This window comes from Pipistrellus hanaki (genome assembly GCF_964339955.1).
Source record: "Pipistrellus hanaki genome assembly, chromosome: 15".
Taxonomy (NCBI): domain Eukaryota; kingdom Metazoa; phylum Chordata; class Mammalia; order Chiroptera; family Vespertilionidae; genus Pipistrellus; species Pipistrellus hanaki.
Window position 1 is genome coordinate 20,429,258 of NC_140517.1, and position 11,377 is coordinate 20,440,634.

Genomic DNA, 11,377 nt, shown 5'->3' on the forward strand with positions numbered 1-11,377 from the left:
CGCTCTCTCCAGAGCAGGTATCACATGGGAGAATATAGTTTCTGTTGTTGCATTTGGTCTGCCTCCCGACAGAATGTCCCCAGGACCCTGAGGACAGCAGCCTGGCACGTGGTCGGTGGTCTTGACTGAGGAAGTGGCTGTGACATGAATGCACACCTCCAGGAGCGAATGAATAAATGAATGAATGGACGAATGAATGATCCGGAGGCGGCCTTGGCCCCGCTCCAAGCCTGCCAGCGGCTCCTCGCCCCGCGGGCGTCGGGGAAATGCGGGTGAGCGCTCCAGGCCACGCGCTCCAAACTCCGCCTACGGCGGCCGGGAGGAGACAGCCGGTTCCGGGCGGAAAAGCCACCTCCGGCTGCCGCCCCGCCCTCGCGCAGGCAGGCGTGGGCACCGCCGCTTCCCGGAGGTCACTTCCTCCCCCGTCTCCTAGCAACGGCTGGAAGCGTTGTTGACAGCCCAGGCAGAGGGAGCTCCGGGCTGAGCGCAGAGTTTCTCCGCCAGTGCGATGGTAAATCTGGGGTCTCCGCCTGCCACCCGGCGCTCAAAGGGCGCCGATCCGAGTGGGCCTTCGCCGCCCGGCTTCCGAGGTCCATCCAAGGGCCACGGCCGAAGCCACTGCGAAGGCTGGGTGTCCAGAAGCTTCTTGGAAGGGCGACTGGGAGATCCTAGAGGGTGACCATGAAGGCAGGAAAGATATCTTGGGGTATATGGGGTGATTTCTGAAGGTGATACTGGGTGAAGAGAGATATCGAGAAAGAGAAGATACTTAAGGGGATGAAAGATCCTGTGTGGGATGAGAGATCTCACTGTGAGGAATGTGTGAAAAGGAGCGAGATGGAGAGAAAAATCATCCTGAAAGGGAAGAAAGAGAGGGGACAGGGAGCGAGCGCGACGCAATGGAGAGCGGGGAGAAGGAGATATTGAGAGAGAAGAAAATTAAATAAAAAAAAGTAGGAAGGAAGGTGAAAAGGGAGGTGAGAGAATAAGTAGGAAGGTGGGGGGGGGGGGGAGGGAAGACGGGAACTGGAAAGTTTGGAGGAAGAGCAAGTTGACCAGAGTTTTGAGAGGAATGAAAAGATGCTGAGGATCAACAGATTGTAACGAGATGGCTCAGAAATCACAGAAGTAGAAAACTGGGAAAAGAAGGAAAATCTGGAAGTCTGGGGAAAGCAAAGAGAAAGGTGTTGGGGAGAGAAGTAAAAGAGAAAAGGAAAATGAGGGCAGTGATTTAAGGGGCTGGGAACACTGTCGTAGAGGTGGCCAAAATGTAATAAATTGTTGACCCCCTCTAAAGCTTTTAGCTTTAAATGCGGTATTTCCCAAAGTGAGATGCAAATATGGTTGCTATGTGAGATGGCTCAGAAACACCAAATAACAGAGTAAATCACATCTGAGAAAGTTATTCCTTTTCATTTGATTTTCTTTTCAACCTTTAGACCATATCCAGGAGAAAGTTTCTGACAATATTAGGTGGTTAGGCCCCTATCATTTCACAATTTCAAATTTTCACTAACGAATAGACCTCAGGCTTGTAGAATAATATTTGCCCCCGTTTTTCTTGGTTATTTCTGTTTATGACCATATTTCCATTTGGTAGTGATGTATAGTTTCCTTTGAAAATGCATTCATTTAAGCCTTTAGCAATAATATTATATAATTTCAAAGAAGTGCTAGATAAGTAATATAGATGGTATCCCTAATGTCAAAAAATTGAGATCTAGTCCATAAATGACTGAAATTCAGAAAACATCTATAGAGTGGTAACAAAAGAGGAAATAGGTTTTCCCACTCACCTTAGATGCAAAATAAAACTGTCTTGCCTAAGTAGCATAATGTTCACTTGTACGATGTTGAAAGGGAAAAATACCACAAAACCTTATCAAGAGACTCTGCAGAATGATGTTTAAATTCAGAATATTCAGTGATTCCTTGGCTATGAACAATATGCAGGATTGGAAAAGATCGTTCTTGGTTTTAGCATTTGTAGAAGGAAAGAAAACCACTACAATATAGTTTATGCATAAGATTCATTCAGAAACCTGAGTTTAAACCCAGTAATGCGGTTCCAATGTAAGCATTCATGGTTGAACATTCAGCTTGCACTGAGAACCAGGCCATAGTTACCAAGAGATTCTTGGAATCTTGGAATATGGTTTTACAGAATATCCTCAATTAGTCATCTGAACTCACAAATAGGTAACATTTAGGACTGAAAATAAGATTTCTCATTAAGGGATACTTTTAGACAGAAGACGGTAATGATATAGCTCTATAAATATTAAAGTACTATAATAAAGTAAGGGAATTTTTATACAAATATGGAAAGACCAATGAGTGAAAGATGGTCAGGAGATTTCTGTCCAATGTAAAGAATATGTTGCCAGTAAATAGATAAACATGGAGTGAGCTCTTGTGAAGCAGTAAGCTCTCTTTCTCTAGAACAGTTCAACCCAAGAGATTTGTCAAGGTTGTCTGCCAGGGATCCTATATATACCTTTATATGAGACTTGACGATTTCAAAACTCTCTTCCAAAAGTCTGACATTAGTATATAAAACTTAAGTTAGAGAGAGAGATAGGAGCGATCTTTCCAAATATTAATTCTCTTTAGGATTGGGGTCACCACAAAGAATCTTTTGGTTAATTTCTATCCTGATCTCTTCCAGGCAGAGGTGGAGGAAACCCTAAAGAGGATACAGAGCCATAAAGGGGTGATTGGAACCATGGTTGTAAATGCAGAAGGTAAAGACATATGATGAGCTTCCTTCTTGACTTGCCGAAACCAGCCAAGCCCCTGTTGAAATCAAGGTGTCATCTTAGAATTTGGAAATCAAAAGCACATTTTGTATATTTTAGTTATAGCATTTACTTTAAAACATCTATTGAGTATTACATGCCAGGCACTCTGCTGAGAACTAGGGATATAAATATGAAGAAGACATGTCTAAAAATGTCTGCATATTGCTAAGAGACACTACTGTCTTTTAACATTTCAGGCATACCAATAAAACTTTTATATTGAAGATAGGGAGAGCATCATTTTTGGCAGTTTGTTTTTGTTTTACCATCATAGAGGGTACAGGGTTTCAGTCTTCATTTTAAATGAAATTGCTCCTTTGCCACATTTAATAAAATCTTTGAGAATTAGTTGTAATTTCTAGTATAGTCTTTATGGTTATAGTATAAGAAGAGCTACTACATTTCCACCTATGAAATCTGTAGACTTATCTCAGAAACCAGCCCTCACCCCACAGTCCATATTAATCCACAAAGCATTTCTCTAGCACACTGCCTGCCTCAGGCTCAGCTATGGTATTACCTCTTAAAGGCTCTTGCTCACTTCATTGCTAATTCAAGCATTTGTAAGGGAAATAGGTGCTACAAATCCCAGAGTATTAGTTGAAATAAGAGTACTAGCTACTTTATATAATTGAAGTTGCAACCATGGGATTGGCACATTGCTAACTCAGTGATTGGCAACAGAATCTCAAAACTAATCATTGTTTTGGAGCAAATCCATCAATATTTATTGATGGCTTTAAAACCTAAATAACTAAAAGTCTGTTTAAACTCTGACCTTCAATCCCTTATTATTAAAAATGGAAAACGAACTACTTTACTGATGGTTGTGATAAGTGAAGTAACTGTCAAGTGCTTGCCACAGTACCCAACACTTAATAGAATCCTGTCCTAAATAATAAAAGCCTCAAGCATCCAATTGTTCAACCATTCAGTCACTATAGCATGCACTGACCACCAGGGGGCAGACACTCCAACTGGTAGGTTAGCATGCTTCTGGAGTCCGGCTAATGAGGACTGGGCAAGTCAGGCTGGACATGCCCTGGAGCCCTCCTGTGGTCCCTCCCCAGCCCCAACGATGCACTGATGGAGTCCCTCAGCCTGGCCTGCACCCTCTCACAACCCAAAATTTCTCAGGGGATGTCAGAGAGCCAGTTTCAGTCCAGTCCCACACAGGGGACCCCACTGGTACCTGAATCCATGCACTGGACCTCCAGTTATAAATAAATAGTTCTGAGAAGGCAGGGATTTTTAATTGATTTGTACAGATAAAACATATGATGTGTTTCACAAAATAAAGTTAAATGTAACATCAAATAAATATAATAAATACACTCAACTAGAGTGATCAGGAGGGAGTGGATTTAAGATCAGCCCTACAGGTAAGACCAGATCCATGCCTAATATTTCTAGGAAGTGATCCAACCCTAGTTCATGGTTCTGATTAAACTGATTTTAGGTCCATGTATTTACACAAACTCTGCCACACACACCCTCAGGTGGGTTAATCTTCGTCACTCCACAAAGGTACTGTATTCCTTTCCTTTGGCTGCCGTAACAAAGTACCGAGTGGCTTAAAAAACCAGACAGTTATTCTCTCAGTTTTGAAGGTAGAAGTTGAAATCAAGGTGTCAGCAGGGCCAAGCTATCTTTGAAGGCTCTACAAGAGCATCCTTCCTTGCCTGTATCCCAGCTTCTGGTGATTCCCAGCAACCCTTGGCCTTCCTTGGCTTGTAGACTCATACTTCCATTCTTTGCCTTCATCATCCTCTCCATGTCTCTTTTTTTCTCTTCTTATAAGGACACTAGTATTGGATTAGGTTCCACCTTGCTCCAGAATGATATTATCTTAACTAATCACATCTAAAAATACCCTGTTTCCAAATAAGGTCACATTCTGAGGGTTAGGATGTACCTGAATTGGGGGTAGGGGTGTGTGGCACTCTTCAGCTCAACACAGGTGCATTACCTATCACATCCAGGTCAACTCACCTATGTGTTACTTTGGAAGATCTTGGTCTAAAGTATGCAATCCTGGCAATATGCATCAAATGTCTGAACAATAGTCTACCCTTTGATCTGTAATTCCACTCCTAGGAATTAATCCTAAGAAGTGAGGAGGGAAAGATTAAGTCCAAATGGTAATCAGTGAGGCCTAATATAGAATACCAATAAATAAACACATAAATAAACCTATTCCAGCAATTTTCAACTGGTGTGCCTCAGAATTTTTAAAACATGCAATACCTGCTCTTTTCCCTTAGGTGGTCAAATAAAGAAATGACAACAGCCAACACAACAATAGCCATCTGGTGTGAATGAATCAAAATTAGACCTATTTTTTGTCAGATTGGCAGAAAATATATTTTTGGTGTGCCTCAGAATTTTTGTAATTAGTTTATATGTGCCATGAGATGAAAAAGGTTGAAAATTGATTATCTCTCCCAAATGTAGGGAAGTTTTAAATTAATTATGTAATATTTACTTGATGAAGTATTTCTCTACTTAAAATGTTGAAGAATATTTAGAGTCATGGGAAACTAACCACACTATCGATGAAAAAAATCAGGGAACATAGCAGTGCCCAGCATTTTCTAATAAAAAATTTAGCCAGGCACACACATACATTTAAAAATAAATATGGAAGAAAAGGCAGAGATGTGGTGATTATCTCTGAGTGATGGAATTAGAAGTGATTTTTATGTTATTTTCCTGGGATTTCTCAACACTTTTCTCATCCAGACAACAAAATATTATTTTTAAGACCCATTAACTTCTTCTAATTAACCTCTAATATGATAAGGTTATGTTAGAATTCAGGGTACTTTTCTGAAATCCAAATTAACCTTTTCCCAAAAAATATAAATAGGGGCTTACTTTTATGGTCATATTATTAATAACAGAGTATATAACAAGGCTGTTTATTAATAGCATGTGGTATAAGTTGTATGACCAGAATGTAATAAAATACTCCATTTCAACAGCCTACTCAATTTTAGATGAAAGGGTCATTTATTATAGTGCAGTTTGTAGCTTTCAGAAGTCCCATGAAATTTGATTCTGAAAATATTTAACTAAGATGGTATTTATGTGGTCTTGTATTCTGCTAATGATGTTAGTCCACTAAGTCTAGGCAAATCATTTTAACATACTTTTAGATGGTTACATAGTAACCATCTATGGTGTTTATGCACTGAGATCTTTTCATATGCCAAATTAAATAATTTTTTGTTTTCACTGTTATGAAAGCATATACTTCTTATTCCTGACAATAAAGTAGACTTATCAGTTTAGTCCAATGCTGAATGGTATAGGTTTTTGTTAGAGAAGATTCTTTGGTAACATTGATTTCCCATTTATAAAACCATTCATTATTTACAAGCTTACAGCACTGATCATTGAGTTAGAGACTAGTGAATATGTCTGAGTGTATACAGGGTATCCCCAAAAATGTATGCACACACAACAATTATAAAGACGGTGTTTATTAAAATACATTTCATTTTCAAAATTGGGCTATCAGCTGTTAAAGTGTGTATACGTTCTTTTGGGACACCCAGTATGTATGTATATCCGTCACATCTGTCATATATTCTTATGGATATAAGCCTGACTTCTATAGGATCTTAATTTGAAATGTTCTTGACATTTCTAACAATCTATCATTAGATTTTATCAGCCATCCACCCAACTCCTTTTATAAATGTACAGCGGAAGAGTACCAGCTTACTGGGATCAGAAAGAATAATTTTAAAGTAGTGCCATTTTAGGAATTTATACTATACATATATGCAAATGTGAAATGGCAAGCACAAAGACATACTCTGTAGCTATGTTTATAAAAGTCAAATATTGGAAACAGTCTAGATGCCTGTCAGGAGGATGTATTAGTTATATTACAAGCATCCATTTGACAGTCACATTACATAGTCATTAACATGAATAAACGAGCCTTGTGCATACTGAATGGAATCGTTTCCAAAGTGCATTAGATGAAAAAAATGTAAGTGCAGAATAGAGAATGATACACTCCTATATAATAAAAGGCTAATATGCAAATAGACTGAATGGCAGAATGACTGGTCACTATGACATCAGGGGGCAGACGCTCAGTGCCCCCTAGTGGTCAGTGTGCTTTCACAGGGTGAGCACCCCTCAGCCAGAAGCTGGCTCATGGCTGGCCAGTGCAGCAGCAGTGGTGGTGGCAGTGGCAGGAGCCTCTGCAGCAGCCCTAAGGCTGTCCAACTAATGCCTTAGGCCTGCTTTCTGCACCACTCCCTGCACTGATTCCCTGGGGGGGCGGGCCTAAGCTGTTAATTGGACATCTCCTGAGGACTCCCAGGCTTCCTAAGGGATGTCCGACTGACCGTGAGCTTAGGCCCAATCCCTTGGGGAGTGGGCCAAAGCTGGCAGGTGGACATTCCCTGAGGGGTCCCAGGCTGCGAGAGAATGCAGGCCAGGCTGAGGGACCACTCGCCCTCCCCTCGAGTGCAAAACAATTTTGTGCACGGGGCCTCTAGTTTAGGGGTGTCGAACTCAATCAGAGAAGGGGCCAAAATCTAAAATCCAGCCTAAATCGCGGGCCGAATGGTTTACTGAACAGTCATAAACTGACAATGTCATAAACTGACAGCGGAGTGCAGTGATGACAGCGCGGTGCGGGCCACATTGCAAGGCCTGGCGGGCTGGATTTGGCCCGCGGGCCTTGTGTTTGACACATGTGCTCTAGTTAAAGAATATAACCACAAACCTACTTGAACAGGCTTAGAGGACCTCTGGAAGAGTACCAAAGAAACAGGAAGCCGTGGCTACCTCTCAGAAGGGGAAGTGGGAGACTTTCATACCATGTGCTACAATTACTTCTTAATAAATTATTTTTTAATTACCTTGCATGGCACCAAGCAGGAGCTTCATAAATATTTGTTGATTGATTTTTCTCAAGTGTCTATAGGGGATATGAAAAACTCCAAGACTCTCCACAGTGTGCACTTACTATTCAGAAAGGCTAGCTGTTTTATTTATCGCCTTGCATCATGCATAGACTAACTAAATAGACCTGAGCATCTGATTCATATCTTGTCATCTGCATTTTAAATAATTTATTCTGGCTTTATTTCTTGTTTTGACACTGAGCAGTGCAGACTTTGGGTAGTCACCATTTAGGCTGCAAAATAAAACTGTTTCTCAAAGGTGCTCTTACAAGGTTGAGTGCTTGCTACATTCCACTCTTCTGCTTGTGCCTTGGGATGTTTCATCAGGTGCGAAAGACTTCTGGGGGAAAAGTGGCCAGCAAATAATAATATAAAAATTAACAAGCATATATAAAACCTGATTCATTGAATAGGTTTTCCTGTAAATATTGTCCTGGTATTGTTTAGCTAGACCTATTCTAGAGATAATCATTTTCTTAGAAGAGAAGCAATTAATCTATTTCAGATTCAGAATTAAGGCTCACAAAGGGTTTCATGAAAAACTAGTAAAATCCCAAGTTTAAAATTCTGGTCCACTCTTGAAGTGCTCATCTTGAGAGTTTCTAAAGTTATATTCTCGGAGGAAAAACCAAGAGTCACTCCAGCCTCTTTTATTGATTGTCCTCAATTCAGGTACCTGAGGAGTCTGACAATAATCTCTAATTCACCTATGTATGTCCCTCTAAATTAAAGACACATTTGCAATTCAAATTCCTGGAGTTCCCTGACCATGTGGTAGTCCTCAAAATTATAAGAAGGCCATTTCTGATTAGATACAATATATGCAAATACCTAGCACAGCACCTGTTACTTAATAAGCACTGAGCGCTGAGTGACCCGAATTAAGCTAGATTGATCTGAACTGAATTGAATTATACTTGCATATTTGTCTGTCTAGACATTTCCAGTTAAATTAATAGGTTCTGTTTTAAACACGTATCATGGAGCAGTAGAGCATACAAGTAGCCAAATTTAATAATGCTTAACCCAAGAATGAGTTCAAACCATGAAATGCCTAGCAAAACTACGGTGTCTTTCTTGCTGTGTTCTCTAATATAAATTTTGTTTTTGTAAATACTGAATGTTATAAAGAATTTTTGAAAATCCCTTTTGATATGCTATCTAGCATGTGCAGTGATATCCCTTCCTAACTCTGGCCTCAGGAGAAAATGAGCATTATATCACAGACCAAGCATTTCAAAAGCAGGCTCTGTAGACAGGACACTGGAGGAATTCATTTTGTCTAGAAATATGTTCATCTAGCACTGAAACAATCAGTTAACAGCTTCCAAAAGACCTGTGCACAAAAGCATCCATCACACCATTAGCTACAAAAACAAAGACATGACACCTAATAATCCAACATTAGGGATTGATTATGGTATATTCATATAAATTAAAGGGTACAGCCATTCAAAAAATATTGATGACATGGTCACCAACAAGGACAACCTGTATGCTGTCATTTAAATGAAAACAAAAACAATTATCAAATTTGTAATTATAGTTTGACCCACGTATTTTTTTTTTATCTTCACTCAAGGTTGTATTTAGAGAAGAGGGGGAAGAAAGAGGCAGAGAGAGGGGGGAAGGAGAGAGAGAGAGAGAAGGGGAGAAAGAGAAAGAGAAAGAGAAAGAGAAAGAGAAAGAGAAAGAGAAAGAGAAAGAGAAAGAGAAAGAGAAAGAGAAAGAGAGAAAGAGAAAGAGAGAAAGAGAAAGAGAAAGACATTGATGTGAGAAACAGATCAGTTGCCTTACATATGCACCCTGACCAGGGATCCAACCTGCAACCTTTCCGTGTAGCAGAAAACGCTTCAACCAACTGAACCACCCAGCCAGGACTGACCCGAGTATTTTTTAAAATCTATGTAGAAACAAGAAGATTGGAAAAAAATAAACTAAAATTGTTACCAGTGGGTAATACCAGCCATCACCTTTTCTTCCTCCTAACAATTATAAGTAGTTTCCATATTTCTACAATATTCATATTACTTTTATAAACAGAAAAATAATTTAACCCCAAATTAAATCTTGTACCAGGTATTCCGATTCGAACAACCTTGGACAACTCGACAACAGTTCAGTATGCAGGCCTTCTTCATCAGCTGACCATGAAAGCCAGGAGCACAGTCCGTGACATTGATCCTCAGAACGACCTCACCTTTCTTAGGATCAGATCAAAGAAACATGAAATCATGGTGGCGCCAGGTAATTTGGCATTTTATTTCACATTTAAAGCATCTTCCTACTTTGCCATATGAAATGTTCAAAGAACAAGGAGTATAGATTCTAATATGCAATATGACAACATATAATGTTCTTCAATTACAAAATGAAGACATGTTTGAATATGAAATTTTCAACTTGAAATTTTTGTGACATTGGTGAAGAATCTGACCTCTGAAGAAGTTGAATTTTGCCCACTTGCATTTGTTATTAGTAATTTAAAAAATGTAGGAGCTGTAGGCCTCATGCTAAGATGAACTTAGCACACCGATTTTCTGGAGAGCGGGAGAAATATCTCCTGTCCAGGGAATAAAGTAGGGGTGGATCACAGGCCTGTAATCTTCAGCACCCCCTGTGGAGAGTTCAGACTCACCTGGCCTACCTAAAGACAGCAGCCACCAAAATACTTCTTTCCCTGAAGGAATTCTATTGCCAGTGTCGGTAAATGCCAGTGTAAAACAGGACTCATGCTCCTAGATCTAGTCTAGAATAAAAGTCTTCATAGTAGTACACCTGTATGATCAGAATTACCCACAAACTAAATAAAGCTTTTTTTCACACTGGCTGCATATTGGAATCACTTGGAAAGCTTTACAGAAATAATGATTGATGCCTGAACTTCACCCCAGATCAATGAAACCAGAATCTCGGGGCTGGGTCCCAAGTAATGATATTTTGTGAAAGTTCAACAGATGATTCTGATGCAACCAGGGTGGAAAACGTTGTCTACACAAGGTCCAAGTGCTGTTTCACAGAGAAAAAGCAGATTTAGCTGATGTATTCATTTATGACATTTAATGTTTAGAGTCGGTTAATTCTGCCCATATCTTTCCACAGATAAGGAATATCTTCTGATTGTCATTCAGAACCCATGTGAATAGCCCTGCTACGCATGGCCAAGCCCATCCTGTGACCCTGGGTTGAAAACACTTTACTCTTTAATGATTACTAAGATTCTATTCCAATAGAACTGATCTTTTTTGGACATTCTTTTCTATTTTTTCATTTAAACTATTGTACGTGTCTCATTTAGTTACTTTTAAATGTATTGTAAAGTTGTGATTTAGCTATATAATAAATAAATTCTGGTATGCAAGTCTCTTTTCTTACAATTCACAAACTAAAAGAGTCTAGTGAGAAGACAGCCTTCCTTACTAGTATAATAGCGCTTTTAGTTGAGAAGTTAACTGTCACCAAGAATCAGTAGGAAAGTAGAATTTTTGCCCATTTTGTTGACGTGTCATGTGGAACACAGTGGGGCCCTGCGGGAGCTACAGGGCAGTCCCAGCCCTCCCGGAGTGTTGGGTGCTTCCCCAGGTCCAGGGAGGACAGTAAGAGGTCAGAAGGATTGTCTTCAGCTGGGCCAGCACCACGGCCGAG

At 40.0% G+C, this 11,377-nt stretch overlaps 1 protein-coding gene across 1 annotated transcript; it reads left to right on the forward strand.

Annotated features, from left to right (window-relative positions):
- The first annotated feature begins 374 nt into the window (after positions 1-374).
- DYNLRB2 (dynein light chain roadblock-type 2) lies at positions 375-11,087 on the forward strand. The gene is made up of 4 exons (XM_084860808.1): positions 375-511; positions 2,669-2,744; positions 9,812-9,979; positions 10,835-11,087. Exons 1-4 carry the CDS (start codon positions 509-511, stop codon positions 10,876-10,878), a joined length of 291 nt encoding a protein of 96 aa, XP_084716934.1. The 5' UTR covers positions 375-508; the 3' UTR covers positions 10,879-11,087.
- The last annotated feature ends 290 nt before the right edge of the window (positions 11,088-11,377 follow it).

Excerpts from the sequence above, each read along its gene's own strand:
- DYNLRB2 (XM_084860808.1), top strand. Across the intron at positions 2,745-9,811 it reads CATGGTTGTAAATGCAGAAG|GTATTCCGATTCGAACAACC; the intron begins GTAAAGACATAT and ends ATCTTGTACCAG. Across the intron at positions 9,980-10,834 it reads TGAAATCATGGTGGCGCCAG|ATAAGGAATATCTTCTGATT; the intron begins GTAATTTGGCAT and ends ATCTTTCCACAG.